This window comes from Heliangelus exortis, chromosome 2, assembly GCF_036169615.1.
Source record: "Heliangelus exortis chromosome 2, bHelExo1.hap1, whole genome shotgun sequence".
Lineage (NCBI taxonomy): Eukaryota > Metazoa > Chordata > Aves > Apodiformes > Trochilidae > Heliangelus > Heliangelus exortis.
The window spans coordinates 86,676,188-86,698,043 of NC_092423.1; the positions used below are offsets into that span (position 1 = coordinate 86,676,188).

Sequence of the window (21,856 nt, forward strand, 5' to 3'; positions counted from 1 at the left end):
TTATACCACCTTTATTTGCAATTATCCTGAGCAGAAAGTGCAATGGATATAGTGCTGTCTCATAGATCTACTTGTAAATGGTGAACCAAGGCAATATATTGTGGGGAGGGGGAGTACCTACATATTTTACTGTTTGTTTGGGGGGGTTTTTTCCCTGCAAAATACTCTGGTATGATTCAAGCTTTGTGTTTAACTATGTTTGCTGTTAAGGTAGCAGAAAGTAAGTGATTTATATGGGGACCTGTAGTCATAGGAGGTCTGTAGTCTCCTGTGGTCCTACCTCCTCTCCAGCCCAGTTCTGCAGTGCACCACTGCAAGCCACTGTAAATGTCTTAGTGGAGGAGAAGGATGTTTGTGCAGCTCTCTGTTCCAGCAAACAAAAAATATGACTTTTTACAATTCAGTTTGAACGTAGTTTTCTAGGGAGAAATATGTTGAGGGGTTGTGCTGTGAAGCCTAAGATTAAGACATTTCTGGAATCCTAGAACAAGCTACAGCTCTTTTGATTTATATTCTTTGTAGCAAATATAAGTCACTTCCATAAGCCCTGTAATCAAATAAAAATGTGTTCCCTCCTTTAACCCTTAAGGATATGTTCTTCTCTTGGTGTTCAGGGATTCCCCACACATCGAGACGAGAATAGACCCCTTCATTTTTAGTTGCACAAACACCATATGGCATGCATCTGGATCTCAGAAGATAACAATTTAAGATCTTCAAGACAGCTAAAGCATGTAAATAATATAATGCACTTATTAATGGAGTTGCAGTGAGCTGCTCACCAGAGACAGAAACTCTAGTGAACAAACTTCTGTTTGACTCACTTTAGAAAAGCCTGTGAACTCTCACACTTCTGTTTATTACTGCTTAACGATTCTTTTGACGGAATTGGATATATCTGAGGTCTTTTAACATACCTTTGCAAAGAAGAAAACTTCTCAGCAGTCATATACCATGGATGCTCTATCTATACCTTGTGAAACCCGAAACAAAATATTTTCTTCCTGTTGAATTTCTAGATATTAGTGATTTGTTACCATCTTCTACAATAAACCATCATCTATTATAATGTATCATGTGTTGAAACTGTACTTAGGAGAAGCGACTTCATTTGTAAATGAAGACTCTTAAAGTAATGTGTAATAAATTAAGCTCTATGGTAACATAGGACATTAAGGTGGCTTTTTCATTTTAAAATGACACTGTTCCAGATTTCTCTTTTCCCAAGAGAAATTCCTGTCCAGTTAGGTTCCACCACAGCAGCAGTGTGAGTTTGCAGTCACACTGGAGGAAGAACTGGGGAACATTCAGCAAGAGGGATTTAGGTGCTTGGGCAGGTTCCTGAGAGGCAGATCTCAGCTGCCACCGCCTGTGCACTCTGGGAGACAGTTTCAGTGCTTTTGGGTGTTAAACCTGCCACAAGTACTGTTGTCTCTTTTAAAGCTGTTGGCATGAAGTAAACAGTGTTGAGAAACAGCTATGTACAGTAACTAGGCTGCCCACAATATATTCTGGTATGTCAAAATAATAACATTATTAATAGTCATTATAATAATTAAATAATAATGATAATAATAAATTAAAGCCATATAAGCCTTCAGGGTAATGTGGAATTTTTTTTCTCTCCCACAAGATATGTTATTCTTGTGGATTTGGTTTCCAGGGCCAATATTTCTGCATAGATTGGTGTCCTACAGCAGTATAGGATGTAAGGAAAAAAAAAAATCTATCCGCTGTATTCCTGAAATGAACTGTGTGTATCTTTAAACTATCCTCCAACCAAAGTTGCCATCTATAGAATAATTGATCAAGTTGTTTTAAGACTTTTGTTGCAATCTGGTGTTGAATATGTAAATAATATACTCTAAATTATAGATCTATAAATACATTTATACAATATCAAGATAGGTGTTTAAATCTTTCTGTGTTATTGTTTCGATTCTGTATTGAATACCCAAGTGCTGCCCACTGTATGAGTAGAATGTGTCCCAGCTTGTTTGCAGTAGAAGTGTCTTTTTTCCTGTAAAAACTTCTGTCTTCTGAATGGTCTCTACTGTAGTAACTGGATTGTCGTTGTCTGATTCCATCTTTTAGCTTTTATTAAGAATGAACCAGAGCTAAGGTTTTCTGTGTAATATTTGACTTTGGATTATAAATTAACTTTAGCCAGCAGCACTTTCTACTTGTTGAAGGGCAGTTTCCTGAAGATATTTTCTTGCCCTTTTGATGAAAGGTCAGTTCACAGAACTAGCAGGACCACCAAAGCCACACTTGAGCTTTATTCCTTTCACCTTTTTCGGGTAATGCAGGCTGTGGCCTTTGGTGCATAATTGACAAAGTTTAGCTCTTCAAAGAAACGGTGTAAAACTGGCACCATGAAATTCTGTATGAAGGCTGCCTCATCCGCTTTCACATTCAATTTTATTGCATCTACAATTGGTTTTGGAAATGGTCAATGCCACAGGAGAGCTGATAACCAGCCTGATATACTTTCACTTTATGCTTTAGTGCCAGTAATAAATATGAAGCAGGGCAAATGAGAGCTTTAACTGTACCTCTGCAAGTACAGCTGAGACAGGGAGTTCGAGTGGCTGCCACCCTCACCAACATTTAGCCTCTGGGATCTTGTCTGTCTGCTGGTGCAGGAAAAAGCCCAGGCTTCAATACCCCCCTAACAGTAAAGACTTGTTTGTTAATTGCAAAGCAGGCAAATTGGAGTCACTGAAACAGTGAGTCCTGCATTTTCTTTCTGTCTGCCTCCCTCCCTCCCAGAATGATGCTGAGTTAGAAATACTAAAAAATCCAACTGTATAAACTGAGTTTTTCAAAACCTACTGAGGTATCACTGTGTAACTCTTACACCCCGAGTCAAGGATGTACACTGGAGTTGGATCCACTGACTCAGTATTGTTGATGTAAATCCCACTGTGTGAGTAGATTGCAAGGAGCACGACTAACAGCACAAGGATGCTCTTCTCTCTGCAAACAACAACTCTGCTGCGAGGGTTAGAAAAATTCCAAGATGCTCGTCCACGGGGACAGACAAACACCACAGGGTAGGAAAATCAAAGCTTTACCTCCCACAAACGGGTCTGCATTTCATGCACTCGCCCTCCTCCCCTCCCAGCCCCTTAGAGAAGCCGTGCACCTCCCTGCAAAACCTGCCAAGGACTTAATACTCCCAGAGCCCTCTTTATTTTGCAGGGAGGAGAGAAGCTCGGTTCTCAAGCGTTTCCCTCTCTCCTCCACTCTCCTCTCCCCAGCTCAGACCTGCTTCAGGTATCCTTTTAGGCTCACCTACAGCAGCAGTGCTTTGGGAAGCTTTAGGCCAACATCCCCATCCCCTATTTAGCGCTGGTTCTTCGGTTGCATCCTTACCCTTGTGCAGTGTGGGTGAGCCCTCTGGTCTTTGCCTTTCTCTGGCCACAAATAGACCAGGGGCTGTTACTCCCACAACTGCATGTAAGCCTAAGGTGAGGAAAAGCAAGCCTCTCCCAAGCCCTGAGTAGGGTGACCGTGGTCCCCTCCCTTGTCCTGGGCAAGGAGCAGAGCTACAGCTGGTCCCGAACCCTGCACTCCCAGCTGCTGCTGCCTACAGGGACCAGCAGAAACCCTGCACTGGGAAGTTTCCCCCAGGCCTGATAGGACTTGATAAGAAAGCAGCAGGGCCTCCTTACTCAGGCCCTCTTCATGACCAGACCATCACTCACTGGTGTTCCACTCCAGGAAGGAGAAACTGCTGCAGCTCACCTTAGGGAAAAAAGCCCAGGAGCCTGACAAGTTAGTAATTACTAAGGAAAAAAAAAAAACCAACCTAAAATTGAAATTAATACATGCATTACCCTTAACTAGCAAGGATTTTCTAACCTATAGTCCCATTTATCATGTTAGTCTGCCGTGCCTCCCAGCTGAAAATTAGTACTTAGGTTGTGTGCCAGCCCAAAAGCCAGTGCATAAACTACAACAAACACAAGGCAAAGAAAGGATTTTTTTTCTAGGTAACCATTTTGTAACCTGAAAAAAGCAATGCACCCTTGGAATTGCTGTATTTTAATATCTAAAAATGTCCTGAAAAGCCTAAGTGCATGGGCCAAACTCATCTTGCCTGCTGATGGGTGGAGTTAGACTAAAGAGGAGGGAGTTTGATACCTGTGTCCTCCAAAGAGCCCATCACAGCCTGGGGCTCAGGGGTCAGCTCAATCTGAACTTCCTTGTGCTGGCAGGGTCTGTCTGACAATGTGTATGCTGTGTCTGTGGAGCACCCTGTCTGTCAGCTGGTAAACTCTTTTATGTTCACTGTAATCAATGCCAAAAACTCAGAATGGATTCTGCTGCTGTGGAAGCCGGGATGATTTTCAGTCTTCCTTTTAACTGATTTCCTTAACATTAGATTGCATAAATATGTTGTTGTGATTTAAAAAAAAAAAAAAAAAAAAAAAAAAAAAGGCTGGGGCAAGTACAAACAGATGTGAATACACTGGCTAATCAGGTTTGTTTTATATGAAAAATGCACATAGACCTCGCAGAGAACGAAATTAAAAACTGAATTTTTCAAAAAAGAAAACCCAAAACTTTATGCCTTAGTTGGAAAGAGCAAATTGTTGCTCATTCTCCTCTCATCCTAGCAAAATCAGAAAGGGTTAAATTTATGTCACAAAATTGACAAATTGAAAAAATTACCAAAACCCCCCGCGTCCCCCTTTCAAAAATACCGTAATTTCGAAAAGCAAAGTTCACCATATCAGTGCTGGGGAGTAAACTTCATAGTTCTTTTACGTTTTCCCTTAAGTTCCGTTTTTTCCATCTTTTTGCCATGCCTACATTCCTTATATTTCCTTTTGTTCATATGAAAATGAACTAGCAAACCCTCCCTTCTCCCCCAACCTCTCTTTTTTTTTTTTTTTTTTTTTTATTTCCTCTGGAAAGAACATTAGAGTCTCAGTAATGTTTTCATCATCGAACCATGAAAAACCCTTTTGTTATTTCTCTTCTTTAACACATAACATGTTCCTCCTTTGACCCTCATATTTTCCCTTTTTTTCTCTCTCTCCCCCTTCCTCCCTCCCTCCCTCCCTCCCTTCCTCCCTCTTGTCCGTCCCCTTCGTCCACCGATCTAATCCTGCCCTTTTGTGGTTGCTGTTTCTTCCTCCTTCCCTTCCCTCCCTCCTCCTCCTCCTCCTCCTCCTGGCCCCACCACCCTGGCTGGACCCTCCCAACCTGTTTGTTCCTCTTCCTCTCTTCGTTTGCAGCTTAGAGATGGCTAAAGTCAGCACCCAGACCGCTTCCGTCACGACCCCTGTTGACCTCAACATGAACCTCTCTCAGTCTGCCACCCCTACCTCCACCCCCACCTCCATGGCCGTGCTGGCGGCCGCCTCCGCCGTTACCGTCAGTACCCCCCCTCCCTTACCAACTCTGCCAACCACCCACTATGCCGTTCCTGTCTCCAGTCTGCTTGGCATGAAAACTGTCCCACTCCTGGCACTAAATGCCGCGGCCGCCGCGGGGGCCACGGGGAGTTTGTCCGCTTACACTGCCAAAATTCCTTCGACGAGCGGGGTTAAGAAATCTGACCGCCAGAAGTTTGCTCCATATTGAAGGGATGAGACACACAATGCAAGCTTTGCCAGCTCTACCAAGAGCCTCTGGTAGATCCTAGTTACCAAGGAAACAATACGGCATCTTTTTATTTTCTGTTAAATTGCTAGTGTTAACTGTTGCCAACTCAAGTCCTCTTCCGCTCTCCATAACTACTAACACCCGGGCACCACCTACCAACTAGTTCCAACAGCGGGCGGGTGCCAGGGCCGAGGGTTTTCCACCCCTCCTGACTCCGTCCCCCTTTTGGGGATGCAGCCAGGGCTGGCCCATTGGCAGCCCCGCAGCAGGGCAGGGTGCCCCCAACCCAGCAAGGAAGCGCCTAGCAAGGAAGAAACTAAAATAACAAACCCCCAAAGCAAACATGAATTAGGCAAAATTTTGACAGCCGGGTCCTTCTCCAGGACCATGTGGCGTAGCAGTACATTTGTATCCGTATCAATGGATCCCTCCAGCTGCAGGACAGGTTTTCTGGGGCAAATTGGCACCTCTGATGGATTTTTTCTATTGCTAGAACCTGCACATCTGGCACTTTTGGATGAGAGCTGGTGCCCCTGAAATCTGAAATGCCATGTAAAGCACTGGCCCCTCAGGCATTCTACTGCTCCCAACTTCCCGTGAGTTGGGAAGAACCCCCCTCTTCCTTGCCTCAACACCTGCCCACGAGCAGGAGAGAGGGGCTGGGAAGTACCAAACCTCAGGTACCTCTGCGTACAACAGATCAAGTTTAGTGGTCCGAGAAAAACTCCTGAATTAAAAGTCATTGGTAGGCAACAAGAAAAACAGTGTCAGGCACCTGTGCCTTTGCACTGCCTTCTTTTAGAGGGTGCAATCATTTTTCTCTGGTTTGAAAGAAAACATCATTTTAAGAAGTCCTCTGTAGAGAGGGAGAGCAGGCTCCTCCTTTTGCACTCAGATGCTTTACTCTTATAGATACTGACAAAGTGCTTATTTCTGTAAGTACCTAATAGTAGCTACAAATACTCACAGCCACTACTCCGATACCCCCTCCTGCATCTCTTTTGTTGAGCCAGAATGCCCATTGTTTTGTTAGGCCGCTCTAAATACATCCCTTGTTAGCTCACCCTTAATCACGCAATCAGACTGTATTTTAATCACGAATAATTTTAATACCGAAGGACGCCCAAAGGTTGCTGCTGCCTGGATAGGGAACATCCCTTTAACAAGCACTTGACGGTGTTCAGATTAAGCAAACCAAGACCCCCTCATCGCAGCCAAGCCGAGGAGAGCTGGGTGATGCCATGGCTGGTTGCTAGCTGTTGGAACTAGTTAACTGCATCTCCTGTTTGTCCATCTGCCTTCTTTTTTCATTTCTGTTGCATGACTCAGTAAGGCACTGTTGTTTTCCTCACCACTTCCGAACCCAGAATCCCATACAGCCCGCCATGGTCATCCACTTTGCACTCCTTGGACACAAAGCTTTAACAATTAAACTGTATTCAGTGCATTTTAATATAAACTAAAAAAAAAACAACAAACAAACAAACAAAAAAAAAAAACACCCCACAATGCAAATGCAATACTTTTTAAATCATGGTATTTCAAAGTGTGTTGTTATTATTATTGTATAGGGCTAAGTACTATCTCAGTATTTTGTGTCATTTCTGTATTCTGTGGGCTTTTCTTCACCTTAGCACCTTTGCACTAAGTTTTGTCAGTGTAACCATTTGTAGAACTGCCATTGTTACACTTTGCACCTATCCAAATGGGGCTTTCAGTTTGATTTTTTTTTTTTTTCTTTTGTTTTGGTGTTGGGTTTTTTTGGCTTTGGGTTTGGTTTTTGGTTGGTTTTGGTTTTTTTAAGATATATTGAAGGAAAAACTGGAAATAATGTCAAGGTACCTCAACTATTTAACAGCTCTAGAAAACTGCTGTAAAATTGTTCTGGACTACTGTGTTTCAATAACTGACACCGTTTTAAAAAAGCAACAAACACCATCTCTCTCTTTGTGAGAAAACTTGCCTGCATTGAAATGCTGTTCTGTGCTGGTTGTACTTAAATGTTATTTTTTTAATAGTGAGAAGACTTTTTTTCTTTTTTTTTTTTCTTTTTTTTTTTTTCTTTTTTTTTCTTTTTTTTTTTTTATTTTCCCCCTTTTCTTTTCCTCATTTTTGTTCCTACATTTTAGGCTGTCTTCAGAAGTTACTGGCCTGGGGGCTCTATAATGTATCTCATCAATGCCCTAGTGCATTAGCCACCAGACAGGACTTTTCCAAAGCCCCATGAGACAATGCTTTCTATGGACTAATCTACAGAGGAGTTTCTGCCATTTCTAACTTTCTTATTATTCTGAATCATCAACAGAAAATACTTCTTTTACTCTCTAAGCAACTGTGCTTCCTAACTCTTGTGTTGCTTCATTACTGTTCCAGTGTTAACACTGTTGTGGCTCATAACATAAAACAAAGAAAAGCTATTTTCGGGAGTTAATTTTCATTGATGTTCATGCTTTAGCTAATCTGTATAAAAGCATGGGCTGTTAGTATTCTAAACCACTGTATTCAGCTAGAGACTTGCCAGTAAATTGAGACGTTTTTATAATAAATTTTTTTCTTGATTTAAAAAAAAAAAAAAAAAAAAAAAAAAAAAAAGAGTACCAGCCGTGGTAGCTTTGTGCATACAACTGTTGTGTTGTTTAAACTTTGTTCTTTGTAACCAAGTTGCTAATTTGTCATTTGAGAAACACTATTTTATGGATTGTCAAACTAAGCTCTTAGACAAATTGCTTGTTTTCGTTTATGATTAAAGGTTTCATATCTTCACGCTTAAGGTCCCAGTGCTCATTGGGAAAGAGTCTTTTCATTAGATGGAGACAGATTGTGTAATTAGTGCAGCAAGCAGTATTTCTGCTAAACCTTATCTGGCTTTTAACAAGGTTGCTCTTAGCAAACTTTTCACACTGCAGAGAAAAGACAGAATTTGGCTTCTTGGTACACGAAGGCACTGGTTTGTCTCTCTCACGTTTTCCCAAGCTTATTTTAAGATCAGATAATGGGGAAAGAAGATCAAGAGCAAAAAGAACAAACTTGGGTACTGAGTACAGTATTGCTAAAACACTTCCTATTTTCCCATTCCCCACAGGACTGCTCAGTGGCAAGGCTTCTAGATAGCACCTTTCACCCTCACAGCAGCTGGGAGGAGAATTACAATTTGCATTAAAAAGGGGGAATGGAGAGCTAGCCCAGGCAAGTGTCTAATTCTGCCCTTGACAGCCTGCTTGAGCCATCCAGTTCCTCCCCTGGATCTGCTGAAGCGCTGCAGTCAAAGCCTCGGGTTCTTTCTCCACAGGGAAGTGAAGGAGAAGGGGCTGGCTCTGAGTTGTTGCTGCATTCAGAGCTTCTGGCTGGGCTCTGGCCATCTCTTAGGACACTGGCAATACCCTCGTGTTATCTTCATGAGAAAGCAGTTTTTTGGCAGTGCAAGTGAGAAACATCATTAATGATGTGAGACTGATTTCAAAACCTCCATCCCTACTCTACTGAAGTCTCCTGGTATTTAGCTCAGGGTCCTTGCTCCTCCTCACTTCCCCAGAGGAGTACTTTTGGGGCATACCATTATTAATTTCCATAGGGTTTAGGGTACAGAGAGCTCCTATGTATCTGGGTCTTGAGTCTGAGCCTGGAACTATGATATGACCAAGACATCCATACAGATCTGAAACAACTTTTTCAGTAGAGATGAGGCCAACGAGCAACTCTTGACAATAAAGGCTAAAGAGGAATATTACAGAATACCTCCTCGTTGCATCCCAGAAACCTGGAAGCTTTGCCTGATGTTCAATTAGCTACTTGGGTTGGAACAGCTGTAGGCTGTAGCACTAACCTTGGTAAAATTCTTTGTTATTATTACTTAAAATACATTTAACTTCTTACTCTTGAAAGGAGGGCTGAAGCTGTTTTCACAGCAGGGACCTCCATATTCTTTATTTCCTAAACATCAAAAGCTATTTCTCTAGCTAGCCTGGCTAATTTAAATGGAAAAGAGACCCTTATCAGAGCTCAGCGCTAAGTAGGTGAAATTTTGCTCTCCTAATATTGCTGTGCTGTCAAGAAAAGGGCAGCAGCAGCTCCCACGTATAGCATCTTTCACATAAATAATGCCCATGCACCTTGCAGAACTGGCTAGAACAGAGTGAGATTTAAACTAGTGCAGGGGCACATTTGTGTGTAGAAAGAGGAGAGGTAGACTAGAGGCACTTAAAAAAAGAAGGAAAAAAAAGTCCTTCTTGAGGGCTTTTGCAAAAAAACACAAGCAGAAATGTGTTAAAAATCTATCTAGGCTAACTCAGGACTCAATTATTTTAATTGGAAAAGATTTCTGAATGGCAAGAAAAATTTTCTCAATAGCTTTAACATACAAATCAGGCAATAAAACACAAGAAGGTGCAGTTGGAGGAGAAAAAACAAAAAGGAAAAAAATAATACTAGCCAAGATAAAAAACTAAAGCACTCATGCCCAAAGGTAGGCAAGAGGAGGCAAGCACCAGATACAAAAAGGTCACTGCCCAGACAACTGTGAATTTCCAAATGAAATTCACACAATACAAATTCTGAAGCTTTCACATCAACAAATCAGTACCAGAGTTCTGGCAAACATCTCAGATTCAAGCAGCTATGTTGCATTTCTCTAGTGAAAAAAAAACAGAAAGTATGAATGCTGGCTGGAAGAGTCAACCAGAAAGAAAATGAAGTTAGAGGTATTTAGCTTCACAACTTATTCCATTGCTAACATGCAGAGTGCCTTCTCTTCTCAAACACAGCCAGAAGGCATCTGTGGGGCCACCACGTGCTTATTTGTGCCAGCCAAGGCTCCTAGGAAGCCAAAAGCATAAATCTCACCCATGCCACTAATGTAGACATCTGAGAAATGCCTCAGCCTCACCAAGCTGCACGGGCAAGCTGCTTCTAAGGTTTCACTGTAAAGTCTGTAAGCACAGACTTCCTCTCTGGCATCTTGTCACCCTTTCATTTAGTTATGCAAATGCATAACCATTGAGCATCACAGAGCAAACACTCTGAAGAAGCTTTGGCTCAACATTTCTGAGCCCTTACACATAGAGAAACTGTCACAGATCCTGAAAAAAATTTACAGATTTTATTGGGATGTGGGGCAATGGGCGGAAGAGCACTTATAAATTTTAAGATAACATATATGCAGATTTTCCTTTCCCTAACTCCCCTCTTTGGGAAAACTCTACGCACTACCACTTTTGCTAGTCCTTTACTTCTATACATACTAATCCGAGTATCAAAATTACCAGAAGTATCTAATGCTTCCAAAACCTTAAAAGATTCTTTAGTTACCTATTAATCTCATTAAATACCTCTCTCTAGTAGGAAACCAATAATTTTAATAGGAAAGGTACATTCAATATTGAAAAACTTCTGCAATATACAGTTTTTACAGCAAGTAAGACACCACTGTTGGTCTGCAGAGATTGTTTTGTTCAATACACTTGGCTCTTTATCATCTCACAATCCTCTTTAAATAAATATTTAACAAAAGCATCTCACTTCTAACAATGATAAGAGTATCAGCCACGTTGCAGAAATGCTACAACAAAGCCCCTTTCACCCGCCAGTCTTGGGACAGCAAATCCTGCAATTCTTCTTCATCTTCACTACCAACAGCCTCATCCTCTTTTTCTTGAGCTGCTTTTAATCTCATGGCTTCCTTTAACTTCTCCTTCATCAGGTCCTGGCGGTTACGTAAAAGCTCAACACGGCGATAACATTCGCTGTGGAAAAGCAAACCACCTGTTAGTACCTGTGGCCTTACAATATCCATAGGGTTTTCTACAGGTCTGGATTTTGCTTTTTCAATTTTGGATTAAAAAAAAAAAAGCAACAAAACAACTCCACAGCTTCCCATCAATTAAAAAAATAAGCCTTCCACCTTCTCTGTATTAATCAAGTGGAAACACACCAGAGGAGAGGTGTGGTCGATTCTCTAGCAGTCAGATCTAATCCAAATATTTAACAACTGCAATAAAACCACAAAGCATTTTCAAAATAAGCAGAGAACCAACACCCACTTCCCACACAAGAAGAGACACCGTTGTTTGCACCACTTATGGTTTTCATACATGGTATAAAGGTGAGAGATACATTCACTAAAATTTTCAGTAACTTAGTGATGGCATCTCTGAAAATAAAAAAGCAGCAAAAGTGTTCAGATCCTTTATTTGCTTGCTGTGTGCTGCAACAGAACTATTAAAGTAAACATAATCCAGGAATTTCAGTTTTCCACTTATAAAAATGTCTTTCAAGGACAGATTTTCTTAACAATTATTCTAACCATTTTAACAGGGCATTTTATTGAAAATATCAAGTATTATCAGCCTGATTTAAATACATCTTTGTCTCTTTCATTTCTAGTTGCTAGGAACAGTCAACATGGAACGATGATTATCTGGATCCTGTTTCCCCCTGCATATCTGCAGGCTAAGGCTAGGGCAAATATGAATGCCCCTGGAAGTAATTTTATTTTTAATTTAATTTGTAATAGCCTGCATTTAAATGCACTCAGAAGACAAGCTACGAAAGTAGTCTTTAAAAATCTATTTGAAACTTTTATTTGGGGGAAAGTAATTACGGGAACAAACTTGAAATTCTCTACAAATTTCTGAATTTGGTTCTACATTCTGTAGCATCCTAAGCTACTGGCAAAAATGAGCCTCAATGAGCCAGGATTAACTCAACCCCTCTCCAAAATTACACAGATATTGTTAAAAGACATCCCTGTACTACCAAAGCTCAGTTTGAAGCCAAAGCTATTGTTATCTTATATTCATTATCAGTAGCATGTATACCTGACCAGATGCTTTAAGTACTATTTTAATTTTTAGAGTCGTCTTCTTGTTGCAAAGTTCATTAAAATCAGAATTAATCTTAATTCTTTTCAACCTCCAGCATTGCCACAATCACTGTTAATAAATGTGTTAAGTTATATGATAATGGTAACAATCTGTTCCACTAAACTGTATCTCAGGTTACTTGAGAGTTTAAAATAATGCTTATTCAACTACTGTACTACTATTTCAATGTAAAAAACCCCAAACACTTCACATACTGAAGTGCATCGTTCAACAAAACCTTCACACACACTTGTATTAGAAACAAGGAGATTCAGTCATAGAACAGGGCATTTTCAGTACAGCAGAACATAAATCTCATTATGAAAATTTTAATTTTAGTGCAGAGTATCAACCCTTGTTTTTTAAAAGGTTCACACAAAGTCTACATGAATCAAAATTCACAAAGAAATACAAATTAAAAAAAACTGACAGGGAGAAGGGGGACAGTTTGTTCAAAGAATTTGCATTATATTGCTTTATTCTGCCAATGCCTGCTTGCTGTATTTTCAGTTATTATAGCACATTCTTTCTTTTTGCAAATAATTACTTAATTTTGCACCAAAATTCTTGTTTTTATGAGGCATCATTCTGCAATTTGAGGGAGTCTTTTTCCTTCAAATATTTAGGTGATTAACGACAGGTAGTCTTGCAGAAGATTAAATTTGTTTTTATTGCTGTAGTTAAATAGCAACCCATTACTGCTGGAGAACAGAAAGTTTGAGGAAAAATTGATCTACTTACATCTGCTCGTCAATTTCTCCAATCTGACGATCTAGTCGTCCCTCCTCATCCTCCTCTGCCACTATTGCTTCTGAAATCTAAACCAGAAAAGCTCTAAGATAATCCACCTTCATCCTGAATTCCACTGTTGTTCCTTTTTGATGTCTGTGCCTTCCCTCCCTCCCCTCTACCTCAACTCAGTGTCAATCTCCTATACGTATACTCCCACCTTCACAAAAGACTCTGGAGGCAAATACAGAAAAAAAAAAACCAAACTGATCTGGTTCAATTTGAAACGGAAAATTTTTTTTTTCTTAAAACTAAAAGTAGTTTGGCTGCTTTGGGGTTAATCTTTTGGATTTTTTTCAATACAGTACTATCTGAAACCGAGCATAAACAAACTGTGCGCATCCAAAGTCTGAAGCTGAAACAGGAGCTGAGTCCCTGTGCTTGGGATTTAATTACACAAGCTTATTGAAAGTATTGGTTAAATATTCCCACTAGATCCCGAAGTGTTTCTAACCTGTTATTTCTTTCAGCATATACTTTCTCAAATCTGAATGTCTGGGAGATGCTATGCAATCAATGGTCCACGCATAACTGAGAAGATTCCTTCTAAGCTGAAGAATTATCTGAATGGCTAATGCTAGCAAAATGTATCCACCACTGCTTTTGTATGAACATTCGCTCTGTTTATAGTGCTGACCACTTTAAAATGAGCAATGATCATTTTTTTGCACCACTTCTCTCAGCAGTTGACTTTTGAGCAAATATTTACAAGTACAATTTTAAAACGATCTAATACTCTCCTAGGGAAAGACTGAGAACACCTGGTATCTGGTACTGACAGTTTTATATTGTACAAAAGGGAAGATAAAAACCTGTTCCAGGAAGACTTTCCATGAAATGCTAAAAAGTAAAAAATGGAGGCATGGAAAAATTGTGGCCAACTTCTGTCTCTCATACATAAAGTCTTTTGTCGGTCTCCCAAACTTTGGGGTTTTTTTTCCCCCTGTACATTTAAATTAACCATAAAACCCAGGTTACCTACAATTTGTAGATGCTTTTTGAAAAATACAGACAAACAGGTGGTGTTTTGTTCTGTTTTTCTCAAGGTTAAAATATTAATATATCTCATCTCAAGAAGAGCCCACAATTATGTCCTGTTTGGGTATATGACATGGACCTGAGATATATGCTACCTTATTTAATTACAATTTAACAAATGTAACTATATATATATATATATATATGACTGGATCCTGATCAAAAGTTTTTTTCAACTTAAAAGGCAGGAACTTTTGCTCATTTATAAAGTGCATTTAACTACACACTGCATTGCAACAAACAACTGACAAATGCAGATGTCAGTCATTCTGCAGAGCTGCATGAAACTGTTGTTTTCCTTATTGTGTATAGTACTTAGAATCAATAAAAGTAGATTCCATTACTTACTGTGTTGACCTGTCGCATTGCCTTTTGAAATTCATCCCATTCTTTGTCCATCTGATCCTTTGGAGCATCAACTTTTCGCACCTGAAGAACATGAAAAAAAGAGGCTTATTAATGGTTTTTGTCTAGTGACTCTCTGGGGGCACTGTAAAACACCTGGAGAAATAGGACAAATTATGCTGTGTTCTCAGAACTGTGTGGTCAACACACTTCAGTTTGAGTGATGCATGTGGATAAGAGAGTGCAGATGCACACGGGTTGTGGAGGAAAAATCTGACTCTGCTCCTAGATTAAAACATGCTTGACTGCAGCACTAAAAAATAATTGACTAAGAATGGAGGGTGTGGAAAGTCTGGGTTACAAAATTGACTAAGACCATTAATTTGATGGTCTGTAATTTCACTGTGTCAGGTGAGAAGTTTTAAATTCTTCTGTAAGCTGCCTGTTCAATTCTATATGGTAACTATTTCACAAACCAAAAAGCAGTGAATTCTTTGCCTTTGGCATAATGTAAAGTATCAAGTGATTCAGTCACTACTCTGACTGGGGTTATGTATTTAACTGTATTTAAAATCTGGTCTCACTTTGTTGCCTAACAGAAGAAATACAGTTGCATACCAATTTTAACAACATACAAAGCTTTTTCTTCTGTGGCAAGCAGCATTAAATATTGAGACAAGACAACTGAAAAAGTAGCATCCGTAAGAATGTGTTTAAGATCTACAGATAAGGCAATGAAAACCAGACTGTATTTTTAACAGGAGCAAATCAACAAGATAACTGTGTAACCAAAAATCTGACAATTCAAGATGAGACATAGCATATGTTAAACCCCAGATTATGTCTGGCTCTGGACTGGGTGGAAATTACATATATCTAGGAGAACTAAGCAGTCTGAACAGATTAATTAATTACACCATCTTTTTTGCATTAGTTTTAATTTTCTTTTCCTCATTCTTCTCTTTTGGTAACACATCAGTCACCACCATGGTAAACATCACAGTTTAGTATGTTTTGTTCCTAAATGAATATACAAAATACAGTAGTACGAACTAAGTTTATAGAATAAATTAGAAGCTTCCAAGAAAACTACATACTGGGAAGTAATAGTCATCATTTCATTTTTCTGTTCTGTGATTATTTCTATCATATGTATATGTACTGTGTTATTATGCATTGTGGTTGTCTTTTGTAATTCATAATTATTTGTATTTCTTACAATAAATTTAAACTCTAAAGATATTATTTTTTTCTTGAAATATTTCTCTAACCCAGAATTTACACACTTTAAGAATTCCTGATGTAAAGAACCAATATTTTTCAATCCCATCATCTCCTGTCCAAAGAGCTCTCTTATTTCTGACAATAATTATTTTGCTCATGATTCCAACACAGAATCACTGCAACCATCACAGTAGAAACAACGTCACAAACATTTTCCTACTGTGTATATTAGTTAAATCCCATGCTTGATTAGCTAAACTTAGGGCTGATTAAAAAGAAGAGCACCTGTAAGCAATTGGAATTTTTTAGAACAAGTATCCACTTGTAAATTTTATCAGCTTAGTAATGGATGGAAAAAAGATCACTATGCACCCACAGATACAAGCAGGTCCTCCTTTGCCTGGCTAGGCCTTGTAGAAGATTCACAACTCACAGTGAAACAAAGTATTTGAGAAGTGAAACACTCATATTTAAAAGAAAAAAAAAGAAAAAAAGAAAAAAAAATTAAAAAGCATCTTTATACATGGGCATGAGTAGTACCAAAAAGAAATCTTGCCAGAGCAAGAGACACCTAAGATTGCAATTGTGATAGTGGAACTAAGTGAACATAAAGAGACATTATTTGGAACATCTCCAAATCAGAAGTCATGCCTCCATCTCACAGTCCCATTTAAACACACCAGCAACCTTCTACAGTGTGAAAAATACAGAAATATACTCAAGGAAAATAAAGACTTCGAGCCTACAGCACTATTATTTCAATAAAGAAAGCAGAAAAGACATCAAATCTGTAGTAAATTATACAAAAAAAATATTTGCATTCCATGTCTTCATGGCATTAATATGAACCAAAATAGTTCAGGCATTTTCTTATATTCTGGTAAAACTGAATTACCTGGAAAAACATCTTCACTACTCATAAAATCCATACACCTGGCAAAAAATAAAACCAGCAGCATCAAAGGAGCAGATCACTTACTTTTGCATCCACTTCAGGATCATCAAAGAAACCTTCTGGCAAAGCTTCAGCTGTGTTCTCCCTCCTGAAATATTTGATTGAAATATTGATATTTGATGCCTCCTGAATAATTTGACTATTACCCCAAATTAAAATTTTACAACTTGCTTTATTAGAAGGTTAAAAATAGTCAAGAATAAAATCCATTTTATAAAAGGACCTAAAACTGAAGCAAGCTTCTTTACACCCCAAGTTCTACCTACAACCATCAAAGTTTGTTTCTTCAGCTTGGTTGAACTAACTTAGGGGGAACTGCACAGACAGGTTTAAATGTCACAGTGAAATCAAGAGCTATAGCTTAGGCTTCTTAGACTGTTCTTGCCAGTGTGTTGAGCACCCAACACGTCAACATCACAGTGTCCATTTTTGAAAACCTAAACCACTGTCTAAAAGTGTTCAAGTGAGCTGAACCATTACTACAGAGCAAGCAAATGGTTTTCTTTACACAGTTAAAACCAGTGGCTAATACTTAAAGCTTTAAATGTATCCTGTGTTAAAAACTGGGTATCTAGATGTCTAACAGACATTGTATGGCTCTGCTCCATCTTTTATCTTGTCCTTAGGGTGTGAAATACCTGCCTAAAGCAACGCTATACACAGACGTGTATACAAACTACTCTGAATACAAGCTAACAATATGACAGACTTCTAAGTGACCACTGTCTGTATTTTCTGGAGCTAATATTTATTTACAGTTCCCAAATGCATCAATATTTTGACTGCTTACCTTTCCACTACCTTCTCTTGTACCTCTGCTTTCTGTATGGTTCCTGAGTGGGACAGTATAGGCGCAGCTGTAGTTTTGCTGTCAAAGAAGTCTGTAAGAAAGGACAGAAGCCTATGAACAAAAAGTACTGCTCAAGGTTATTTATAAGAAGCTCTGATTAGACAGGAACTTCAATTAATACCTTACTGAATCAAGGGAACAACAGACAGACATTATTTCACTTGACAGTCTCAAACAATTAGACCATAAAATCAATAAGCATGCTGAGAAAACACTACACAGTAACAAACTAGCTAAGAGACTCCTTGCTCTGCTTCCATTATTATGCATCCTAAAAAGCTAATGGCAATAATTAGAAAAATAAACTAAAATCCTTCCATCATCAGTTAAAAAACAGCTTCTACTTAGTGAATCACTTCGTGTTCCAGTCAGAATTACCTGCAGGCAGAGAATTAGCTATTACTTCTGGAGCTGGAGGTGGAACTTCGGTTTTATGCGTAATAGAAGATTTGTTTGATTGATCTTGTTCCTCCTCCTCTTCATCATCGTCATCATCATCGTAATTTCCTGACAATAAACTGGGACCCGGAGCCTTTGGGAGGTGTTTATTTGTGCTACCTTGCTCTGTTTCATCAAAAAAATCTGCTGGTAGCCTAGTAAAGAACACACAATAACTATTTCAAACCTCATAAAAATCAGTCATGGTCTTATCATCCAAAATCTATTCAATCTGTGAGCTATACAGTCTTTCAGATATTATGCAATACTCTAAACTGTATAGCTACTGAGGTAACCACATACTTAGAGCAGCACATACTTGTTGCTTTAAGTTCCCAAGAAATGCTCAGGGTAATTCTCAAAACGCTTCAGTTCCATTTTTTAATTTTAATATTCAGTATGAGAAACATTAATAAAAATACCCTATAATTAAGTATATTTGGAGCAATAGCAGCTTAGGTAATGCTGTTTCCACATTCAAAGTTTTCTGCATTGGTATACCTGCTGTCAAGACATTAAAATTCAAAATTTATAGTTCAGCAGTCGTATTAATGTCACCTAAACCTTGACAAACTTCACATATAACAAAACCAACCTCTTTCAGATACCTACTGCTGCTCAGAACTGCAGCTTTAGAAGAGCCACACGAGCTCAGCAATGAGAAAACCCAGATCTGCTTAGAACAGCTGCAACCCCCCAAGTCAAACATCATTTCAGGTCATATTTTAAAATAATCACACCAACCAGTTTAATGATCAATCGACCTTTAGACTGTTAATTTTGCACATATCAGACTCAAAATTTTCACAAGGTAAGTGTCTTCCAGAGTCAAGATAACAGCATATAATATTTATGCAAGATAATAATAATTTAGCCTGTGAAGAAGCACACAGGAGACATGCAGGCCTCGTGTAATAGCTAACAAGGCTACAAACATGTCCCAGTACTATCAGAAATCTGTAGTGGTAGCAAGATGCTTAGCCCAATCACTTGAAATCAAATACACTCCTATACTTGCTAAAGTTCACCCACAAGATACAAATTTACGTGCATTTTAAGTGACAAGAACATCAGTTGATGATATTTATTAGTAACTTCTGTGAGTATCATGTGAACATACATTTAAAATCTGTCTTCAGACTTCTATCTCTTCTGCAGTATGCTTGCATTACAGATAAGAGTACTATTTTCATTTCAGCAAATGCATATTTCATTTATGCATTTCAGCAAACTGCATATCAACACATATTGATTCTTAAAAGTTTGATAGCAACAGTAAAGTAATCCCTGTTTTGTCACAGACATTATTTTCTCATCTGAACTGAGGAAGGCGCTACCTATGTCCAGGATTATACACCCACATTAGAAAATGAGCAGAGGGAGGGATCTGCTGATTCTCTGAACCTTTACCCTTGGCTAGGAAGATGGAACAAGGAACAGGGTGATATTACAGCAGTTGGCACAGTTATGAAAAACTCATATGTAATAAAATCTACTTACCCAGATGTAGATGTATGTGGCTTCTCGTCTGTACCTGTATAATGGCCAAGAGTCACTTCTTACAATCCGTATTTTTAAAAGAAACATCCTTCAAACAGTATCTTACTACAATAGCAAGTTCAGCAATGCACATTTTCATATATTTCATATAATTACATGTTCAGTAGTACCATGGGGAAAAAATTAACGATCTTTTCTTTAGCATGAGCTAAAAAACCCCACACATATGATCTGAGGTTAACAAGTGGCTTGATTCCACTGAAAAGGAATAAGGCCACTTCTTTTAGTAGCAGCAAGTGCTTCTACTGTTTAATTTAGTACTTCTGGTTCTGTTTGAATTGAGCCTACGGCTCCATGATCTAATACAACCCAATAACCCAGAAAAAAACTAAATAAACTACCAAAAGTGCAGTTTTCTCCTGATCAGTAAACTCACAAAAGAATAAAATGATGGGCTTTTTCCCTTTTCAGCAGCAACAAGCTGTCATTAACCCAATAGTCTTGTGTACTCACACTCACTTCCATGGGAAAAAGAATTAAAACAACAACAAACAGTAACATTCAAGATGTTACTGGCTAGTAAGATGTAAACTGACTAGATTCTGGCAAGTGCTTGGTAAGTATTTTTCTCTCCTTACCTTTTACTCTCTTTAACTCTGTGTTTTCTGATTCAACAGTTTTTCGCTTGACAGGATGAGATGACGTGCTAGCAGCTGAAACAGTTGCTGTCTGCTTTGTGCCTTTTAATTCTGCAATTCTCTGTAAAGAAGTACAAAAATCAGGAGCTTTCTCAGCAGGAACTCCCAGTTTGTAGCTTAAAATACAGCACTTTTAGAACCATTTATTAAAGTGAGACAGTATAATTCCAGAACAAGACCACTGAAACAGGTATCATGGACACCAAAGCCAACACCAATTTTTTGTCAGCCTCTTGAATGATGTGGCATGGGGGCAGAGGCATTGAGGCTTGCACATGGGAGGCTGTACAAGTGAGAAAGGAAAGACTAACATCAGTGACACATGTACAGCAGTAAAACTCAGGAGGAACAAGCAGGAAGGATGGACTCACCCTAAGGTCTGGAACATTAAAAGTGTTTTAAAACTGAAACACGGGATCTATATTAAAGACATGATGATCTACTTTGACATATGACATTGCCATAATGATCTACTCAAAATGCACGCAACGAACTAGGGACCCCTCCTTTACCTCAGTACTTGGGAAATTAAATGTAACATCTTTTTCCACTGGGCAGTATTTGAAAGGATAAAAAAAACAGACCCAGGGCTGCACCCAAGTTCCCCGAAATTGCTTTACAAATGCTTTATCTATACTACTGAGTTATAAAAAACCCACACGTTTTCTTGACGACGTTTCCAGCTGGTAACATACAGATATCAAAGCAACCCCCAGGAGGGTTTCCCAGCCCCCAGCTGAGGCCAAGAGGGGAGCAGCATCACCTCCGAAGACACCGGACGACTCTCTGGAGCGCTGTCCTTCCCATAGGTTCCGGTGAACAAACAAGTCAGGACAACGCGGCTCTTCACACAACTCTCTCCAGGCAGACCCTCAGCTGTTCCCTCACCTCACAGCGCAGCAACACCCCCTCAGCCTCCGTTAAGGCTGCGTAAGCTCCCCCGTCCTCCCCTCCCTCTCCCGGTGCCCCGTTACTGCTGCACAACAAACCCCCAGACCGCGGCGGGCAGCCGGGGCTACCAGAGCTCCGGCACCGCGGCCCAGCCCGCCAGCCCAGGGGGTGGGAGGAGGCCGGCGACCGCTCACCTCCCGGTGCTGCTTGCCCAGGACGTGGGTCTGCCAGAGCAGCTCGCTCTTCACGGGGGCGTTGCACAGCGTGCAGCTCAGGTGTCCCAGGCTGTTGTATGTGGCGGCCGCCGTTAAGGAACGCAGGGAGCCGAGGCCGCCCTCTCCCAGCCACCCTCCTCCCCACCATCCCGGCCAGCCCCGCAGCGAGGGGCTACGGAGCCCGGTGCCGAGGATATTTGGCGAAGGGCGAATCTATCCGCTTCTTTCCCGCGTTCTGACGCTGCTTTTCCCGCATGAGGCGCCGCAGCTCCTCCTGTCGCACTTGCTTCCGCCCCGGGCCCGCCCCGGCCGCCGCCATCTTCTCCCAGCCGAGCGGAACCGGGCTTCGGTTCCGCCCCGCCCCGGACGCCGGGAGGGCGGGACCCAGGCTGGGAGTGATGGAGGGGGTGGAGTTTTGAGGGAGGGGTGACCCGGGC

At 40.1% G+C, this 21,856-nt stretch overlaps 2 protein-coding genes across 21 annotated transcripts in view; one reads left to right on the plus strand and one right to left on the minus strand.

Annotated features, from left to right (window-relative positions):
* LOC139792890 (poly(rC)-binding protein 3-like) overlaps window positions 1-15,890 on the plus strand; it is a 510,075-nt gene extending 494,185 nt beyond the window's left edge. For 11 of the 20 annotated variants that reach the window (XM_071736835.1, XM_071736837.1, XM_071736836.1 and 8 more), the window contains one exon: window positions 615-4,448. In XM_071736835.1, coding sequence (XP_071592936.1) covers window positions 615-711 — 97 coding nt within the window. In that variant the 3' untranslated portion in view covers window positions 712-4,448. Of the gene's footprint in view, window positions 1-589; window positions 4,449-7,748; window positions 8,304-13,735 lie in introns of those variants that run through there. The other 9 variants (XM_071736845.1, XM_071736854.1, XM_071736844.1 and 6 more) reach the window with 3 other exon arrangements.
* ZNF830 (zinc finger protein 830) lies at window positions 10,693-21,781 on the minus strand. The gene is made up of 10 exons (XM_071736855.1): window positions 21,614-21,781; window positions 21,399-21,495; window positions 20,254-20,374; window positions 19,616-19,649; window positions 18,056-18,270; window positions 17,618-17,708; window positions 16,852-16,915; window positions 14,652-14,732; window positions 13,218-13,294; window positions 10,693-11,357 (listed from the first exon to the last, which is right to left on the minus strand). Exons 1-10 carry the CDS (start codon window positions 21,736-21,738, stop codon window positions 11,174-11,176), a joined length of 1,089 nt encoding a protein of 362 aa, XP_071592956.1. The 5' UTR covers window positions 21,739-21,781; the 3' UTR covers window positions 10,693-11,173.
* Between the last annotated feature and the right edge of the window lie 75 nt (window positions 21,782-21,856).